Here is a 21,719-nt window from a genome sequence, read left to right as displayed (position 1 = left end):
CCTTTCTTCTTTGTAATTTCTGGATACGTTGGCAATTATTCATTGAAATTCATAAAAGTCAAGGCACTAAAGTCAATTTATTATTATCTCTATGCACATGAAATTAATGTGTTGGTTGATAAGGGTAAATTAGTACGTGGAAAACATCAAGGGAAGTAGCAAAATGAGATACTTGGCGTTAGGGTTCTTTGAAGCTATTTTAAAAAGTAAAATGCTATGTTAAGAGCTATGTGGTGTCTGTGTGTGTGTGTATGTGTAATTATTATTCCACTGATTTACTGCACACATGTCAAAGAGCATCTGGGCATCTGTACAAGTTAAAACAAATCTATCCAGGAGCCAAGCCACATAGCCACAAACCCAGACAACTTGCCTCCCCCCTTGTCCCACCCTTCAACCTACCACCTCCCAAATGCAAATTGCATGGTGGTAAAAAGCCTTCCTTATGGAGATGAACTGTTGAGTCAGTAACATCTGTCACTTTCACCATATTCTAAAAGAGAAGCCAAAGACAGTTCATGGCAAAGGTTTTCCAGACATGCAGGAAGGCCTCTTCCCATTCTAGAGAAAGTCGTCTTCTATTTTGACAAGAGCATTCCGTAAAGACTTAGGAATCTACCTGGAAGGAGCTATCATTTTATAACCTCTTCCAAGGATGAAACCATGCCTTTCACAGGAATGTAAGCTTGGTTCTTTCGTTGTAGGGCTCAAGGAAACATCTCATGTACTGAATACTCACCCACTAACCCACATTAGGTAGGAAGACTCTTATTTTCCTCTGTTTTTCCAAGAAGCAGGAAAATCACTTTAATGTATTTTACCAGGCTGCCAAAAATCCTTTCCCTACGATCCAACAATTAGAGCTAATTTCAACCTAAATTGCTTCCTCTAAGAGATGGATATCATTAGATAACTCTTTCCATTTCCATTTATGGAGATTTTAAAAGAAAAAATGCAAAAGAAAATTCCTTGTATATTTCCAGCTGATAAAATCATTAATCTCACACTCCCAACTTCAAAGCAGAAAACCAGAAAATCATCTCACTTTCTCTACACATGGAGAGTAATTTTTTCTACTTCAAAGTGCCGTCTCTTTATTGGGTCATTTTAATTATTGAATGTGGGATGAAAGTTATCGATATAATGTCACCACTGTCTTTTTCATGAAATATATATAGGTCTAATTTGAACTGCATTAATTCGAGAGATGCAAAATACAAGGGGACAGGATAAGAAAAGGGAAAGAGGCTGGGGAATAGAGCACTCATCAATACAAGGCAGTGAAAGGAAGATAGTAAGCTTTTCTAAGCTGACTTTTCTCATTCCTTCCTTCTGGAGGGGAACTATCGAGAAGCCTGGGCCATATCTCAATAGACTGCCTTGCATCTTAAGTTTCCTTCTACCCAATACACAACAACACAATTACAGTAACTTCATTAGTAGTGATATTATTACTGCCAATGTAAGACAACTGTGATACAACCTGTTGCTCTGTGAATATCCACTTTAAAGAAAAGCTTGTGCTCATAGAAAGGAGGTTAGCAAATCTGGCCCTGTTCAGAGTAAGATTGTTAGAGAAAAGACAAAGCAGGCATACAAATTCCCAATCAATCCTCTCACCAAGAAATCACATGCCATAAATGGCAAACTTTTTCTGTAAAGGACCAGAGAGTAAATATTTTCAACACAAAAGCAACCAAAGACAGCACATAGATGAAAGAGTATGGTTGTGTTCTAATAAAACTTTACAAAATCAGGCAGAGAGCAGGATTTGTCCCAATAAGCCAACAGACAAGTACTACATGCAAATGTTCTATATATAGCTGTGCTATCCCATACACTAGTCTCAAACTACATGTGACTATTAAATACATGAAAAGTGGCTAGTGTGACTGAGAAGCTACAGTCTAAATTTAACTGCACTTTAATTAATCTAGATTTGAATAGACCCATGTGCCTGGTGGCTATAGTATTATAGTATTATAGCATAGTTTTATAGTATTAGATAGCACAGTTCTATAGTATATGTTATACTATATAGTAGTAATATATACTAATATAGTATAGTATTAGCACAGTTCCAGGTTCACTGCTCTTCACTGCTGTTTCCTCAAATATTATACAAGCCAACCTTCAATTAAGGTGTAGTTCATATTTATGCCTTAAAAATTTAAATATCCAAGCTTCTACATTCACAGTGGAACTATACAAAACTAAAAATGATATTTCTTATATGTAAAATATCTACATCATTGAGGCCAAAATGACAGTTTTGGCTTGAAGCTACCAATTAACTGCCTATTGACCAATGAAGTGCATAGACCGATCAGGTCCAGGCCAAGACCTGTCCAACCTGAAGCCTGTTTCCCTTCTCCTCTGTGCATTTTCTTGCACCTTGGCTGAGGGCACAGGTCTACTCTATGGCCCCAGTAACTCCTACAGAAAATCCAAACTTCCCCAAAGACCCCAAACTGTATACATGCAAAGACATGGCTTCAAGAGCATAAGAAACAATATGTAACTCAAGTAGACTGCCTTCTAAAATAATCCGTGTAAAACAGTGCCTCAACACAAAAATGAGGGAGATTCACTGTATTCTTTGCTATTGACTCCATGTAATAATTTATATTCTAGTAACTGTCTTATTTATAATAACTAGCTTGTGTTTTGCATTTCTTAATAGACCCAAGATATAATTTAAGGAGAAGAAGCAAGAAAGTAGGATAGTAACAAGTTATTTAGGGTTTTTCTTTCTAAGTATGAATAAGAAATAAAAAATCATATTTCATTTAAGAAACTGTATGAATAAGTTGAAACAATATCAACTTTCTTCAAAGGGTAAAATAATCTTGAAATCTGAGGACACTCTTTAGGAAGTATGAAACATAAGGGTGCCAGGAGTGAAGCCTACACAGACACACAGTAACAGGAAGGTAGATGCCATTCTGATGCTTTTATGATCTTTGATAAAACGAAACCATTTCTGGTACAATCATTATCAGCATTCAAAAAAATGAAAAAAAAAAAGAAAAGAAAAGCAAACTCCTTTGGTGGCACAACCTAACACAAATTAATAGGAGGTTTCTCATATATACTTTAATTATACTATTTAAGTGTAAAAAATTTTTTTCTCTGCACAAATATTCATATATTTGTTTATGGGATATTGTTGCAACCCCACTGGGAGTGTTAGACAATCCATGATTCACACAACATATCTTACCTTTCCAAAATCCCCAAGATATCTGATATCCAAGATGTATCTGGCCCCAAGGATTTGGATAAGGGAGTCTTCTAATGAAAGCTGTTTGGGTAGGATATTTGCTGTCAATTCAATGTCTACTGTCCTGAAACAGTACCTTACCTCAGTCTGAAGAATGGCAGCTCTCTGTTCTTTGGCAGTAAGTGACTCTTTAAGCACTTCAATGTGTTGCTTGCAATCTGAATTCTGATTGCTAAGAGTTTCAAGCTTTGTTTGTAAGGCAAGAAGTTCTGACTCTTTCTTTGAAAGCTCCTGCTTCAACTGATCAATCTGTAAAACAATGAAATTACAAAAAATTATAAGCTACAGCTCCTACTCTTTACATTTGAGGACTACTGAATTCTCTTAAATTTTCAAGAGCTAGTGATCATTACTACAACATGGCAGACCATGAGCTTAAAAATACAGCCTTGGGAGTCACTTAGTCTTAGGGGTCCAGGGAGGCTCTTCAAGGGCAACTGACAATAGAAAACAGGAAAGGTAAGGTCCACAAGATGCTTTCTATCTGCTACACCACTAAGAACCAAGGTTCACAATGGAATAAAGGCTTCCTGGCCAAACCCACAACTCATCCAAGAAAAAATAAGGTCTATTGACCACAGTGCTCAGAAGGGTCAACAGGGAGCTAACAAAGGTAATTACCCAAGACAGAATCTAGACCTTCTCTGACACTCCACAATGGAAATGATCATTCAAGAACATCATTCGACAGAAGAGAATCCTCACCCCCAAAAAACAAGCACTGAGGGATCTCTTTTCTTATATAACATATTAAAAAGATACAAAAGGACATCAAAAATATAAAAAGATACAAAAGGACATCAAAAATACATAAAATGGAAAAATAATACAAGAAACATTCATTATTCAATTCACTAAAAGGATCACTAGAATTACCCAATTCCCAACCCGTTTCTATTTCCTTTCCCTCTCTGGAAACAATCAGCACCCTAAATTTTGTGTTCATCCTTTTCTTATTTGTCTTTCAAGCTTACCTTTTTTTCTGCACCTGTAAATTCTATACTATTTAATTTTGCATAGCTTTTAACTTTATTTGCACTGTGTTTTCTTTTTTAGCTTTTTGCTTTTTTCTATTCAATCTAATATCTTCAAGATTAAATCCAGTTCCTACTTGTGCAATGTGTTCATTTTCATTAAGGTACAAGCTTGCTCCTTGGAAGAAAATCTATGACCAACATAGATAGCATACTAAAAAGCAGAGACATTACTTTACCAACATAGGTCCATCTAGTCAAAGCTATGGTTTTTCCAGTAGTCATGTATGGATGTGAGAGTTGGACTACAAAGAAAGCTGAGCGCAGAAGAATTGATGCTTTTGAACTGTGGTGTTGGAGAAGACACTTGAGAGTCCCTTGGACTGCAAGGAGATCCAACCAGTCCATCCTAAAGGAAATCAGTCCTGAATATTCATTGGAAGGACTGATGCTGAAGCTGAAACTCCAATACTTTGGCCACGTGATACAAAGAACTGACTCATCTGAAAAGACCCTGATGCTGGGAAAGATTGAAGGTGGGAAGAGAAGGGGATGAGAGAGGATGAGATGGTTGGAGGGCATCACTGATGTGATGGACATGAGTTTGAGTAGGCTCCAGGAGTTAGTGATGGACAGGAAAGACTGGCGTGCTGCAGTCCATGGGGTCACAAAGACTCAGACACAACTGAGCGACTGAACTGAACAGTATTCCATTGTAAGACTTCATAAGAAGTATTTGTCTACTGTGCTGTTAACAGACATTCGGGCTTATTTCCAGGTTTTCTTTTTTTGTTTTTTGCTATTATGAAAAATGCTATTCTGAACATTTTTTTTTTACTTTATTTTACTTTACAATACTGTATTGATTTTGCCACACATCAACATGAATCCACCATGGGTGTACATGAGTTCCAAATCCTGAACCCCCCTCCCACTTCCCTCCCCATACCATCTCTCTGGGTCATCCCAGTGCACCAGCCCCTAGCATCCTGCATCGAACCTAGACTGGCGATTCATTTCTTATATGATAATATACATGTTTCAATGTCATTCTCCCAAATCATCCCACCCTCTCCCTCGCCCACAGAGTCCAAAAGTCTGTTCTTTACATCTGTGTCTCTTCTGCTGTCTCGCATACAGGGTTATCGCTACCATCTTTCTAAATTCCATATATATGTGTTAGTATACTGTATTGCTGTTTTTCTTTCTTTACTTCACTCTGTATAATCGGCTCCAGTTTCATCCACCTCATTAGGACTGATTCAAATGTATTCTTTTTAATGGCTGAGTGATACTCCATTGTGTATATGTACCACAGCTTTCTTATCTATTCATCTACTTATGGACATCTAGGTTGCTTCCATGTCCTGACTATTATAAATAGTGCTGCAATGAACATTGGGGTACATGTGTCTCTTTCAATTCTGGTTTCCTCAGTGTGTATGCCCAGCAGTGGGATTGCTGGGTCATAAGGCAGTTCTATTTGTAGTTTTTTAAGGAATCTCCACGCTGTTCTCCATAGTGGCTGTACTAGTTTGCATTTCCACCAACAGTGTAAGAGGGTTCCCTTTTCTCCACACCCTCTCCAGCATTTATTGCTTCTAGACTTTTGGATCGCAGCCATTCTGAGTGGTGTGAAATGGTACCTCATTGTGGTCTTGATTTGCATTTCTCTGATAATGAGCGATGTTGAGCATCTTTTCATGTGTTTGTTTGCCATCTGCATGTCTTCTTTGGAGAAATGTCTATTTAGTTCTTTGGCCCATTTTTTGACTGGGTCGTTTATTTTTCTAGAATTGAGCTGCATAAGTTGCTTGTATATTTTTGAGATTAGTTGTTTGTCAGTTGCTTCATTTGCTATTATTTTCTCTGATTCCAAAGGCTGTCTTTTTACCTTACTTATAGTTTCCTTTGTTGTGCAGAAGACACTAATAAATGGAGAAATATACCATGTTCATGGATCGGAAGAATTAATATAGTGAAAATGAGTATACTACCCAAAGCAATCTACAGATTCAATGCAATCCCTATCAAGCTACCAGCAGTATTTTTCACAGAGCTAGAACAAATAATTTCACAATGTGTATGGAAATACCAAAAACCTTGAATAGCCAAAGCAATCTTGAGAAAGAAGAATGGAACTGGAGGAATCAACCTGCCTGACTTCAGGCTCTACTATAAAGCCACAGTCATCAAGACAGTATGATACTGGCACAAAGACAGAAATATAGATCAATGGAACAAAATAGAAAGGCCAGAGATCTTCTGAACATTCTTATACATACTACCTGGTACACACTGTAAAAAATAATCTAGGAGTTAAATAGCTGGAACACAGTGTATGCACATCTTCATATTCACTAGATAACATTAAAGTGTTTTCTAAAGGACTTATATTAATTTCTATGGTCACAAGCAATGTGTAAATGTGCCAATTACTACATGTCTTTGCCAATATCATATGTCATTGGAGTTTTACATTTTGGCCAGTCTGGTAGGAGTTATAGTAGAAGACCTCTAAAAATGACTGCCACCAATTTCTTCCTACTTATACACATATGCCATTCCTCACAACTAAAGGAGAAGTCTATTTACCCTCCTCTTGAGCATGGACTGGACTGTGATTTGCTTCAGCTAGCAAAATGCAGAACAAGTGTCAGTATGCGTGTTCTAGCCTCTAGGAGAACTAGCGGCTTTAGCTTCCTCTCACTGGAAGCTAACCACAAAGACAGAAGTCCAGCCACCCTGTGACCACTTGGCTGTGAATAAGTCTATGCCAGCCACACTATCAAGCCACGCAGAAAGATGGAGAGGAACTTTTCTGATATTCCTGGTGGAATTTGTGGCTTCTGTCTTGTTCCTGGTCTTAAAGGGAAGAATTTCAGTGTTTCGTCATTAAGCTTGATGTTTGCTTTAGCTTTTTATAAGCACTCAAGTTTTAGAAAGTTCCCTTTTATTACAACTCTGCCAAGAGTTGTTTTTTTCATCATTAAGGAATGCTTAATATTATCAAGCATTTTTCTGCACCTCGTGATTTATCACATTTTCACCTTTAATATAATAAATTATATTAATGGATTTCTAAAATATTACTCTCTCCATGCATTACTGTGAAAAATTTCACTTCATCATGATGCATTATTATTTTTATATATTACTGGATTCATCTTGCTAATATTTTGTCAGCATTTCTACACTTATGGGCAAGACTGATTTGTAATTTTCCTATCTTGTGCTATCTTTATCAAGTTTTAGCATTAATTTCCAAATAAAGTAAGGAGTGTTCATTCTTTTAGTGTGTTCTGAAATGATATGTGTAAAACTGCAAATTTTTTTTTTTACTGAAGTTCATTAAAAATCATCCAGAGCTGGTATTTTCTTTTTCCAAAGACCATTCCTTACTTCATCCATCTTTAATGATTATAGGAATATCCATGTTTCTAATTATGTGAATCAATTTTGCTAAGTTGTTTTCATTAAAAGACTTTCATTTCATCTAAATTTTCAGCCTATTGGCATGAAGTTTTCAGAAAACTCATTTATATTTGATATAATGGTATGTATGACTATCATTTTTCATTCCTAATATTTTTATTTTTAATTATTTTCCTGATGAATCTCAGCAGAAGCATGTCCCACTAAATAACCTCTTCAAAGAGCCAATTTTGGTTCTGTTGACATCCAACATTTTTATTTTCTATTTCATTAGTTTTGGCTCTAATTTTTAAATTATTTTCTTCTTCATACTTTCCTTGGGTTTATTCTATTTTCTTTTCCTAAGCTTAAGTTGGAATATTATCTCACTAATTTTCATACTTTTTTCTTTCCATCTATGAGCCTTAAGAGCATATATTTTCCTGTCAGTATCATTTTAGCTCACTCTCTCTAGTTTGATATACCTTGACATTATTGTAGAGCCTTAAATATTTTCCAATCTCTATTATTATTCCTTGAACCATGAATAACTTAAAAGTATGTTTCTTAATCTCCAAATACATAAGTGTTTCCTAGTTATCTCTTTTTTTTAATGTCTTACTTGCTTTGTGAGTAGAGAACATGGTTTGTTCTACAGTATTCATTTGAAATTTGGTGTATCTTGCTTTATGCACAGTATGTAGTCAGTAATCATAAATGCATCCTGTATGAAAGTGAAAAGTGAAGTCGCTTAGTTGTGTCTGACTCTTTGCGACCCCATGGACTGTAGCCTAACAGGCTCCTCCATTCATGGAATTTTCCAGGCAAGAGTACTGGAGTGGCTTCCATTTCCTTCTCCAGAGGATCTTCCCAACCCAGGGATTGAACCCAAGTCTCTGCATTGCAGGCAGATGCTTTACTGTCTGAGCCACCATGGAAGCATTCTGTATACTATATGCTTAAAAAGATTATGGATCCAACAATTGTTGGGCGCAATATTCCACATATGTGCATGACATTTGATTACACTTTTATTTTTAGAATATTTCCATCATCTTAATATGAAACTCTATAAGTAGAAAAGTCACTCTTCATTCCTCATCCTCTACACCTAGCCCTAGGCAACCAATAATCTACATTATGGATTGGACTTTTCTGGGAATCTCATATAAATGCACTCTTCAATATTCGTACTTCGTCACTGGCTTCTGTAACATAGCACAACATTTCAAGTTTCATCCATGTTGTAGCATGTAATAAGTACTTCATTGCTCTTTATAGCTGAGTAATACTTCACTGTAGGAATATACATGATTGTTTCTATCTATTCACCAGTTGATGGACACCTAAGTTGTTTCCACATTTTGACTATTAATAATGCTGCTAAGACCATTCATGTACAAGTGTGTGGAGACATATGTTTTCATTTATCTTGGATATAAACACAGGTGTGAAACTGCTAGGTCACATGGTAACTATGTTTAGCTTTCTGAAGAATTTCTACCTGTTTTCCAAACCGACTATTCCATTTTACTGGAGAAGGACATGGCAACCCACTCCAGTGTTCTTGCCTGGAGAAGCCCAAGAACAGGGGAGCCTGGTGGGCTGCCGTCTATGGGGTTGCACAGAGTTGGACATGACTGAAGCGACTTAGCAGCAGCAGCAGCATACCATTTTATATTCCCACTAGAAACATATGAGGGTTCTAATTTCTTTAAAACCTCACCAGCACTTGTTATCATCTGTCTTTTCATTCATCATCATTCCAGTAAGTATAAAGTGGTTATCTCCTTACGGTTTTGCTTTCTCTAATGACTAAGATGCTATCAAACATCTTTTTCTGTACTTGTTTGACATTCATATATCTCCTTTGGACAAATGTTCTGTTAAGACTTTTTCTTTGCCTCTAAGATTTTATGTCTTTATTTTGATGCAAATAGAGAGATTTCATTTTATTTCTCTTATTTTGGGTATTTTAAGACTTTTGAATTTGTAGACTGATACTTGTGAAAATTCTCAGCTTTTATCTCTTCAAATATGCCTTCTGAATAATAACTGTCCCTATTTCATCTCTCTTTCCTCAAGAATTTGGGTTAGATTTGTGCTAGATCTTCTCATTCTATCTTCTATGCATCTTTAATGTTTTCTATCTTATCTTTCATTTAATTTCTTCTGCCCTATTTTCTAGTCTATTAAGTTTCTCTTCTGCTATGACCACTCTGCGATTAAATATATTTCTCAAACTTTAAAATTTCCATTTTTATATTTTTCCATTTCTAGGTCATTTTATTTGCTTCTTTTTAAATTTCCTTGGTATTTTTATAGCCTCTTGCCCTTTAGCCATATTTTCAACTCCTTTTATTTAACATACTGCTGCTGCTAAGTCGCTTCAGTCGTGTCCGACTCTGTGCGACCCCATAGACGGCAGCCCACCAGGCTCCCCCGTTCCTGGGATTCTCCAGATAAGAACACTGGAGTGGGTTGCCATTTCTTTCTCCAATGCATGAAAGTGAAAAGTGAAAGGGAAGTCGCTCAGTCGTGTCTGACTCTTCGCGACCCCATGCACTGCAGCCCACCATGCTTCTCCATCCATGGGATTTTCCAGGCAAGAATACTGGAGTGGGGTGCCATTGCCTTCTCCAATTTAACATACTATATTTCATAGTGTTTGTCTTAAAATTTCAATTTCTGAAGTCTTTCCCTTCTAGTTCTGCTATTCATTCTTTCTGCTGGCTTTTGCTTACAGTGACTTGCTTTCTTGAAGATTTTGTAAATTTTTTAAATTTTTACTCATGTTTTGGAACTTTCTCTGGAGAAAAGTACTGAGAGGTCTTAGTTGAACATGTGGTCCTTCAGAACATTTATCTCAGCCAATGCCTGGGTACTACCAACCACGGGCTCCTTTAAACTACATTCTATACTGAAAGTTCTTGGATCACCTCACACTGCACATCTGCACAAGAGCCAGCTGTGGTTACAGATTCTCAATGCTAGTTTTTTTCACCTTTATCTTGGCTCAAAGATTTAAAATAGGTAAATAAATTATTTTCCCTGGAGCCCCTTAGTCTAGGTGGGAGGAGGATAGAGTGGGCAGTTTATTTTTACTTTACTCCTGCATTAAGAGTCTAGCTGTCTGGGATCCCAGCTTTATGTGGTAGTGGGATTCCTACTTGGCTCCTCATTTTGAGCAGGCTCAAGCTTCTGTCACTTTCCTTCAGTGTCACTGTGACTGTGAAAACTAAAGCTCAAGTTCATCTGTCTAGCAAAGCCAACAAGAAGACAAAACCAGGAATTTCCCTGGTGGTCCAGTGGTTAAGACTGCACGCTCTCAATGCAGAGGGCCTGGGTTCGATCTCTAGCTAGTGAACTAGATCCTGGATGCCACAATTAAAGATCCAGCATGTCACAATAAAGATCCCATACGCTGCTACTAAGACCTGGAGCGGACAAAACAGTTAAAAAAGAAGAAGAAGATAGAAGATAGTGCTGTAGTTTTCACTCTAGTCCCCTGCTTTGGCTTAATCTTGGCCCTTCAGATTCTTTCTAACTTGAAAGTTCATAAGCACATTTTAAATTGTATGTTTTTAAACTATATTTGATCCATCATTTTTGTCCCAGTAATTGAAACTAGCTAAATAAGAACCAAGCTACTGATAATAACTACTGAGCATAAACAGAATGAGATGCTTAAAGAGAAGTGAGACCTCCATCTTCAGAAATTTTAAGGGTTCAGCAATTAAATATAAAAGTTGATATAGAATCCCACTTGTAGGGTGAACCCAGACTAGATAGGGGGACACAGAGGTTTCATCATACTTGCCACATTTACAGGTTTGATAATGGCTGCCCGGAAGGCAGTCTTGAGAAGAAGTCTGAATATGCTGAAAAGTTCACTAAAAAGAACTGTGGGAGATTATCAATGCTTTAAGTATGTGTGTCCGGGTGGCAGCACTACTCAGGTCTGTGCAATCCATGAAGTACATTATTTCTTTGTAATTTAACAAATCACGAGTCTACAATTTTTAGCTAGAACAAAGTAAGTTATCTCCCTATACCCCTCTCTTTTTCTCACACACAAAAACAGAATATAAATAAAATGAGGGAAAAGAGAAAATTATAAAATGAATTAAATCTTTTGTGATCAGCAACTATTCAAGGAATAGTTGACATTACAGTATATAGTTGATTCAACATATGAAACTGATTCATCTGAAAATAAAACTCAGAAAACTTTCAACTCTACATGCCGAAACAATGATATTTATAGTAAAGAAAAAAAGCTGATTAGTGCTAACGTCTACAAATATTGGAGTAGAAATCTCGTATGGGAGTGGGGTATTGAGAGAGGAATGTGAAAGAAATTAACATCAATGGAATGGTATTTAATAGGAAGGAAGACATGGCAGGTTCTACAGATAGCTACTTCATTCAATAAAAATAGATTGATAATGATAAAACTATCTCAGTCTATAAATATTAATAGGCAGTTGCTTTAAATAACTTGCAGACTATCACTGCTGTGAGGTAAATTTTAAATATTTTATGCAGACAATAACAGGAAAAAACGTTTTGCTAAGGGGAATATAGTTGTGGGGTAAAAAAATCATATCCTTCCATAAAAATATGCCTTGGATTCTTTTATAGCCATAAACTCAATAAAAACGGAAAGTGATGCAATCGAACATACATGAGAACTGAGGCTGGGGAAGGTCTGTCTCCATGATGGGAAGAAAAAAAACCAATCGGAATTACATCACATGCTTTATATGAAGTCCATGTGGACATCAGGCACACTTCATCTCGTCTGAAAGTTCTTCCACAACTTACATCTGTGACACAACTAACACCAATAAAACCTCCTCTGCCAAGGAAAACAGCTTCTTTTTCACTGCAGATATGGCCCTCACGTCTAGAAAGTGATGTGCTTATTATCATGCAGTTTGGGTTATGAGGTTTGTAATTCGTCAGAGGTTAATATGAAAATGTGTTACAAATTGAGAATAAAGGGGGAGATCTAAGACAGCAGAATGGCATCTTTGGCAAACTCTGCAGAGGGAGTGGCTAACAGAGAAGTACTGGGGTCAGTAGATGAAAAATGTGTGAGACTAGGAACAAAGCCTTGTATACAGCAGGGGATGCCACTATTCTTTCCCTAGTAAGAAAACAATTATTTATATGGTACATTCCATTCTTAAAGCCTTAACAGTGCTGCTGAAGGTAACTCATGCTTTTCATAGCCTCTTACATTCTGCCCTCACAGTTTGATTCCTCTAAACCTTGTGAGTATGGGTAGAAATTGGACTTTCCAACAGGGGAGAGTTGTACAGCTTGGGAGGTCTCCCAGAGTCTCAGTTCCCAGGGACAACATGCATGCACCAGAGGGCTTGAAAGATGCACGTCTTTTCATCCTGACTGACTATGTCTGGTATCCCAGGCTTTGCACATGTTGCGATTCTAAACTCTGCCTTTCCATTTTTGAAATTCACCTTCTACTATTTCAAAAATGTTCAGTTCAGTTCAGTTACTCAGTCGTGTCCGACTCTTTACGACCCCATGAATTGCAGCACGCCAGGCCTCCCTGTCCATCACCAACTCCCGGAGTTCACTCAGACTCACGTCCATCGAGTCAGTGATACCATCCAGCCATCTCATCCTCGGTCGTCCCCTTCTCCTCCTGCCCCCAATCCCTCCCAGCATCAGAGGCTTTTCCAATGAGTCAACTCTTCGCCTGAGGTGTCCAAAGTACTGGAGTTTCAGCTTTAGCATCATTCCTTCCAAAGAAATCCCAGGGTTGATCTCCTTCAGAATGGACTGGTTGGATCTCCTTGCAGTCCAGGGGACTCTCAAGAGTCTTTTCCAACACCACAATTCAAAAGCATCAATTCTTCGGTGCTCAGCATCCTTCACAGTCCAACTCTCACATCCATACATGACCACTGGAAAAACCATAGCCTTGACTAGACAGACCTTAGTTGGCAAAGTAATGTCTCTGCTTTTGAATATGCTATCTAGGTTGGTCATAACTTTTCTTCCAAGGAGTAAGCGTCTTTTAATTTCATGGCTGCACCATGGCTATTTACGATATCATATTTATAAAAGCAATTTAGGTCTTTGCTGCTACTTCATAATCACAAAGCTTGCAAGAGGCCCTACCAGTCATAGTCATCTGCTCAGCAACAAAATGGAAGCACATGCTATTTCATGGGACTACTTAAAATACTTCCTTTCCCTCCAACCTCCTGTCTTTACTCATTTTAATAATTAACCCAAGAAGCACTCACTTTGCATATCACAACATTGTTTCTATATCAAATTCTCAGCTAATGTGGAAGCTCCAATACTTTGGCCACCTGAAGCAAAGAGCTGACACATTGGAAAAAAAAACCCTGATGCTGGGAAAGATTGAAGGTAAAAGGAGAAGGGGATGGTGGAGGATGAGATGGTTAGATAGCATCACCGATTCAATGGACATGAATTTGAGCAAACTCCAGGAGATACTGACAGGGGAGCCTGGTGTGATGTAGTCCATGAGGTCTGAAAGAGTCAGACACAACTTAGTGATTGAACAACAACAATGTCAATGTTTCACTGAAACATTTAAAATTATTTCAATACGCTTCTATCTCTGAAAATGAGTCTGTATATATCACTATTAGCTGCCTTTATTATATATTTCTGGGGAAGGAAATGCCAACCCACTCGAGTATTCTTGCCTGGAAAATCCCATGGATAGAGGAGCCTGGCAGACCATAGTCCACAGGGTTGCAAGAGTCGGACATGACTTAGCGACTAAATGATGATAGCGATTATCTATTTGGAGCAAACAGTTACACACAGAAATTGAGATTGATTGATATTAAGCCCTGCTAATGACAAGGAACCAAATGCTGAGTTAATTGTATCACCAATGGGTCATGAAAGTACTTTTCAGCTAAAATTTCAAAAATATAAGCAAATGAGAACATAGATATTCTAGGAGCTATTTTTTAATGATTAGGTTGACTTTAAAACTTTTAAAATCTTTTTTCTAATTAAAAAAAAAGTAAGCTTCCAAGTAATTAAGACAGAACACATTTAGACCTCTATTAAAGTAATAGATCAGTGGGCACTGCCAAGCCTGGCACCTTCGTAAACCCTGAAGATGCCTCTCCAGAAGACCTGGTAAAAGAAAGGGCATTCTTAAAAGCTTGCTATATATTCATTACAAGCCACAGGCAGAAGTAACAATATACAGCTGCAATTTTCAGATTTAGTTTCAAAGAGTTCTAGTCCCCTCCTTGTGCAGCATTTCATAAGAATTTCTGAAATGTTCCTCTACCATGACTCTGAGTCTTTGTGAACTACTCAAACAACAGTTTCTGAAGTCAACTGTCCCTGCATTAAACTTACCATTTTTTGCTAGATGGGATCCAAAATCACCTTATGATTTCCATTTCTACCACTGCTTCAGTAAACCAAATGAGTTTAACAATTACATTTCCATTTCCCAAATACATTTCAGAATCTCTACAGTTTTGCAATTTAAATATAATATTTATTTTTTGAAAAAGTCTGTAATTTCATATAGACTTGAGTCCTTCCTACTTCCTTAACTGTATAGAATTGGGGATAGAATGGCATTTTCACATATCCTTCTAGGTATGCTCAGACATAATTTGAGTTGGCAATCTTCCCCAGACCTATCACTGTAGTTTTACCAATCTGATTATTTTGACCAAAACAAAAAACAAAATACTAACTTTAACCTTGCACAACTTGCATTATTCCAGCCAGAAACGAACTCTCCTCCCATCAAGTCTTCAGGGTGGTGTTTTGAGTACATTTCTTACTTTCCCAACTAAGTGGTAAGTATTGGGAAATGGGAAATATTTTGAACATGCACAACTTTTAGTGCCCCTTTGGGGACCACATAACTCAAAATCCACCACTGAAAGCTTTATCCATATAATCCTGCATATAAACAAAAGAATTCAAGAAACTCCAGTGGTGACACTAAACAGTCTCCTTGTCAATGTGTGTCAACAACTATTGCACAAATTAACTCCTCAGATATCTGTGATGTTCACAAGCAACACATTCATACAAACTTTGTAGAAAAGTTATCCAAATAGGCTACAATGGACCATAAAGTACACTAGCAATTCAATTTTCAGTTCAGTTCAGTCACCCAGTCGAGTCCCAACTATTTGTGACCCCATGGACAGCAGCACGCCAGGTTTCCCTGTCCATCACAAACTCCCGGAGCTTGCTCAAACACACATCCATCGAGTTGGTATTGCCATCCAACCATCTCATCCTCTATCGTCCCCTTCTCCTCCTGCCTTCGATCTATCCCAGAATCAGGTCTTTTCCAATCAGTCAGTTCTTTGCATCAGGTAGCCAAAGTATTGGAGCTTCAGCATCAGTCCTTCTGATGAGTATTTGGGGTTGATTTCCTTTAGGAAAGTGAAAGTCACTCAGTCGTGTCTGACTCTCTGTGACTCCATGGACTATACTGTCCATGGAATCCTCCAGGCCAGAATACTGGAGTGGGTGTCTGTTCCCTTCTCCAGAGGATCTTCCCAACCCAGGGGCTGAACCCAGGTCTCCCAGGTCTCCTGCATTCCAGGCAGATTTTTTACCAGCTGAGCCACCAGGGAAGCCCAATCCTTTAGGATTGACTGGTTTGCTCTCCTTGCTGTCCAAGGGACTATCAACAGTCTTCTTCAGCACCACAGTTTGAAAGCATCAATTCTTCAGTGCTCAGCCTTCTTTATGGTCCAACTCTCACATCTGTACATGACTACTGGAAAGACCATAGCTTTGACTACAAGGACTTTTGTCAGCAAGGTGATGTTTCTGCTTTTTAATACGCTGTCTAGGTTTGTCATAGCATTCCTATCAAGCAGCAAGCATCTTTTAATTTCACCAGCTGCAGTGAATTTGGAGTCTGAGAAGAAAAATATCTGTCACTGCTTTCACTGTTTCCCCATCTATTTGCCATGAAGTGATGGGACCAGATGCCATAATCTTAGTTTTATGAATGTTAAGCTTTAAGCCAGCTTTTTCACTCTCCTCCTTCATCCTCATCAAGAGGCTCCTTAGTTCCTCTTTGCACTTACTAAAATTATTAATATATTTGATTATATTTCTTCAGTAATAATGGATACAGTCATTGCCTACGTTTTTGACTCAGGTGTTTTAACTACAGAGTTTCGTTTAACATTTTGAGTCACTTTCTAAGTTTTGCAGTGCTGCCCCCACTTCATAGATGAGGAAAGTGTGGCTGACTGACTTAAGTCACTCCCGAAGGTCATACAGCTATCAAAGGCAGGTTAGAAATCTGCCAGAGTCTCCTTCAGTCTTCAGCCTGCACTCTTTTCACCCAACTCCTTTTCTCTCCTTGAACATCCTTCCGACTTGACCACTCTGGGAACCCTTGAAAGTAACTAACCATTAAAAGTTAAAACTAGCTCAAGGACTGATGGTGCCTCAGAAGACTGTGGGCTAATAAAGGCCATCACTTGCTTCCTGGAGACCATGTACATGTTTTATTCACTGGGACACAATCTATATTGAGGGACAGAGTTTACAAATTTCAAGGCATTTTCAGTTGTACAAGTGGCTTGAACTATCTTCCACTGATATATGACAGGATAGGGTGGGGAGGAAAAGTTTGAGCCAAAACAATCATTTCCCCCAATCTTCATGGATTCACTCAGATCTGTACATCTGGTCTTCGTTCCTGGAGTGATCTGGCCATTGTCTGCAGGCCACCCTACACTGTGCTTGTGGCATGTCAGCTCAACTCTCTAAGAGGAAAGGACTGCAAAAAGAAACCAGAAGGGAGGTCTTAGCAAGGAAACCGGCTCTGCATTCTGTGGCCATCATTAAAAGCAAGGAGTTACATTCAAATATACTGGACATTCTCCTTCTCATATCTCTACCCCTTGATGAAAATTTTTAGTCAAAATCTCAACATTAACTTACAGATGGAAGTTGACAGAAGTACAGCATGGTTTTTGTTTTTCCTAGAGAAGCACACGTGCACACACATACAGAGTAAACACTACATATTATTTCTCTCCTGTAATTTTGCAAATTCTCTGCAAAGACTATCCATGTATTTCACAACTGATAAAAATCATAACCATTATTTAAGCAGTTATCCTCTCAACTTCCCATTGCCTTCTCACAGAAGTGTGCATCACTCAACTCTGCTGCATTTTATAAGGCAACAAACAGCAAAACCTAGAATAAGAACGGGGTACTTAAGAGGAAGTGGTAGAAAAAAAATAATTTTAATTGGTGTGGTTATTGTTTTCAAAAATAAAATGGCTTAAATAGAGGAAAAAATAAAAGTATTTCAACGTCTCTAAAGGCCAACTGGGCTGCTCAGAAATTAAATAATTCTGCATATATAAAAATAGATTTTCAGGTGATTTGTCCATTTGCAACACAAAGTTTCATTTTGAAAAATACAAGCCAAATTCTTTAAAACTAGCAATACTGATAAAAAGTAATGGAAACGATTACTATAATAACATTCCATAAATATCCCATAGCAATAGGTAACAATAATAACACTCAACAACAATGACTCACATGACTGAATGCTTTCTAGAGATCAGTCAAGGAAATAAGTATTTTAAATGCATAATCTCCTGGAATTGTCAAAGCGACCCGATGATACAGGTATTTTTCTTTTTCTTATCAGTATTTCATGGATGAAGAAACTGAGGCTCACAGAGATTGAATATTTTCAGCAAATGATAGCATTGGGACTCAAAATCAGTTCTGTCAAATACTATATTAAAACCAAAATATCTTCATACCACTGAAATCAGTTAAATTGGCTTCCAAGATTAACATCTTTTAAGACCATCACCATCCAGGGATGGCCAGAAATTTGGCAAAGATAGAAACTTTTAAAAATAGCAAACTTATGAAATCTCAGGAAATTTGGAGAGCGAAGACTATAATGGAGTATTACTCAGCCGTTAAAAAGAATTCATTTGAATCAGTTCTGATGAGATGGATGAAACTGGAGCCGATTATACAGAGTGAAGTAAGCCAGAAAGAAAAACACCAATACAGTATACTAACACATATATATGGAATTTAGAAAGATGGCAATGATGACCCTGTATGCAGGACAGCAAAGGAGACACAGATGTGTATAACGGACTTCTGGACTCAGAGGGAGAGGGAGAGGGTGGGATGATTTGGGAGAATGGCATTCTAACATGTATACGATCATGTAAAAATTGAATCGCCAGTCTATGTCTGACGCAGGATACAGCATGCTTGGGGCTGGTGCATGGGGATGACCCAGAGAGATGTTATGGGGAGGGGAGGTGGGAGGGGGGGTTCATGTTTGGGAATGCATGTAAGAATTAAAGATTTTAAAATTATAAAAAATAAAATAAAATAAAAATAACCAAAAAAATAAAAAAAATAAATAAATAAAATAAATGTTAATTCCCAAGACAGAGGGACACTGAAAGAACTCATTAGAAAATCCTGAACCCCTTAGGAAGTAGAAATTCTACCAAAAGTTTTACCTGATTTTTCTGGTATCTATGCTTTTGAACTAAAAATTTTCCTCATTCTTCTCTACTGTCCATATATTTCATATATCACATAAAGCAGATTTTGTGAGTATTTGGGAAAAGTATGTATATAAACCATAACTTTCCAGTCACATTAAGAATATAAAAGTTTATAACTTTGGACTATACATACCTTGGTTTTCATGAACTTGGAGTGACTTTTGTAAACCTCTATTTGTTTTATCTCTTCTTCACGGTCCTCAGTGTTCAACACACCATTGGCTTTTAACATCTGGATCTCATCCTCAAGATCCCTTATGTTTCGCTCCAATGAAGCGATTTTTGTGTCCTGTTGGTAAAAAAAAAAAAAAAAAGAGGGAAAGAAAATTGCTTTTCCAATATTATCAAAACAATTTCAGAAAGCAATGTATTCAATAGTAATAGATTAACTATGGTGTACACACAGCCCTGAATTCAGAACTATTTACTTTTTTCACCTCTGAAGATCACTTGTGAGATTATTTTTTAAGCTCCCAATAAACAGCTTATGTCAATGCAAGACAGAGAGTTACCTAGATATGTTTGTTGCATATATAGCAATCAGATTAATAAAGAAATAGTGATAAAAGTGATCTAAAGTGTTAAAAACAAAAATGACATTTAAGAAGACGAATTTATAATTTCAGAGATAGTTTACTAGTGAATATTTTTGAGTCTACTTGTACACACAAAAACGGTTTGTTCATGTGTGTATTTTGTGGCTAGTTTTATAAGGCATGCTTGGAATTTGACTGTGAAAGAGAAGGAAATTAAAATCTACTAATGGGGGAAAGGATTCTCATCTAAAATACAGACATAAGTGAAATTAAATAACTGAATCATGACCTAGTATGACTGACACACTAAATATTGAAAATTTATAGCAACTGGAAATAATATATCACATCATGATTTACTTGGCAAGCAGACAGCTTCCTGTGTGACAAAAAAAAAAATCACTATCTTGAAGGGCATTTCTAACCTATTGATTTACAGAGTTAAAAAAAAAAACTAGAAATATTACACGCAAATGTGGGGTTAATTGAGGACAAATCATAGGTAATTTTCTTTAAAGAAGGAAATGACAGATTCTACACACAAGGTAAAGCATAATAAGAAATGATGCATTAGAAAGAGAGGAGAGAAGAGAGGAGATGCATTATAGAGGGAAAAACAGTTCCTCAACCTCAGGTATTAAACTCAAATCAGTGCTTCGAATGAAACACACTGGAAGTTTGACGTCAAGTCTTCTCACTGTCACCATCTCCCTGCCATTTTATTGTGTAGATTCAAGAAGGTTATATTACATTTGCAATTGGAAGTTAATGAAAAATGAGCCACTAACTCATTTTTTTTTTTACCAATTCAGCTTTTTAGAATCTAAGAAACGAAAGAGTTCTAAAAGTAAAGACAATGAATGGGCTATTCTATTTATAACAACTCAGAAAAAAACTTTAACAATTATGTCTGTCCTGATTTTGTAGCTACTTTCTATTTTACTTTCATATATTACATGCCCAATGGCATGTTTCATTATCATGAACATTGCCATCACTGTTAAAAGTAGAAAAATGAGAACCAGCAGAAGCAGCTTACTGAGCTCCACTCTGTTCCCATACCTGGGTGCTCTAAGTGCTGAAGACACTTATTAATGCTTAAAAAGAAAAAAAATGCAAGAAGATGAAAGAAAATGATTTTGAAATTTACAACATTATTATGGAATATTACATTCCATTCTGTAAGCATTTCATTTTCCTTTTAAAATAGCATTTATTGTATCTTTTCAGTTATAAAAGTAATATACTTGAAATTCACAAAAAATGGAGAAAATTCCGTACATTTCTATCATCCAATGATAACCATCAGGTTTTTATTTATAGCCTGCACTATGGAGAGGAGGCCTTTGGGAGGTAATCAGGATTAGGAGTCATGAGTATGGAACCCTCATGATGGGCTTAGCGTCCTCATAAGAATAGATACTAGAGAGCTTGTTTTCTCTCCCTGCCATGTGAGAACAGAGCAAGAGGGTGACTGTCTGAAAGCCAGGATTCTCACAGGAATCCAACCATGCTGGCACTCTGATCTCAGACTTCCAGCCTCCAGAACTGCAAGAAAATAAATTTCTGTTTTTTAAGCCACTCAGCCTGTGGTATTTTCTTATAGCAGGCCAAGCTGATAAACGTAGGGAGTCTTTCTTAGTGATTCATTTGAATTCTAAGCTATGCTAACTCTGTAGATAAAAAGAGCAGCAATAATGAAAAGGCTATGGAAAAAGAACTTTTACAAGTTCATAAGAGCCTTTATAAATAAATGCCGCTGCTGCTGCTGCTAAGTCACTTCAGTCGTGTCCGACTCTGTGTGACCCCATAGACGGCAGCCAACCAGGTTCCCCAATCCCTGGGATTCTCCAGGCAAGAACACTGGAGTGGGTTGCCATTTCCTTCCCCAATGCATGAAAGTGAAAAGTGGAAGTGAAGT

General features: G+C 37.3%; 1 protein-coding gene across 9 annotated transcripts in view; it reads right to left on the bottom strand.

The window, feature by feature from the left end:
- The window catches only part of ERC2 (ELKS/RAB6-interacting/CAST family member 2), a 1,001,656-nt gene that overhangs the window by 655,126 nt on the left and 324,811 nt on the right, over positions 1 to 21,719 (bottom strand). For all 9 annotated transcript variants that reach the window (XM_060402360.1, XM_060402362.1, XM_060402364.1 and 6 more), the window contains 2 exons: positions 19,396 to 19,551; positions 3,365 to 3,532 (listed from right to left, as the gene is read on the bottom strand). In XM_060402360.1, the coding sequence (XP_060258343.1) occupies positions 3,365 to 3,532; positions 19,396 to 19,551 (324 nt within the window). The remainder of the gene's footprint in view (positions 1 to 3,364; positions 3,533 to 19,395; positions 19,552 to 21,719) is intronic.

The sequence above is a fragment of the Ovis aries genome, chromosome 19, assembly GCF_016772045.2.
Source record: "Ovis aries strain OAR_USU_Benz2616 breed Rambouillet chromosome 19, ARS-UI_Ramb_v3.0, whole genome shotgun sequence".
NCBI lineage: Eukaryota > Metazoa > Chordata > Mammalia > Artiodactyla > Bovidae > Ovis > Ovis aries.
The sequence above is the reverse complement of the archived record's forward strand: the minus strand, read 5'-3'. Positions and strand labels throughout refer to the sequence as shown.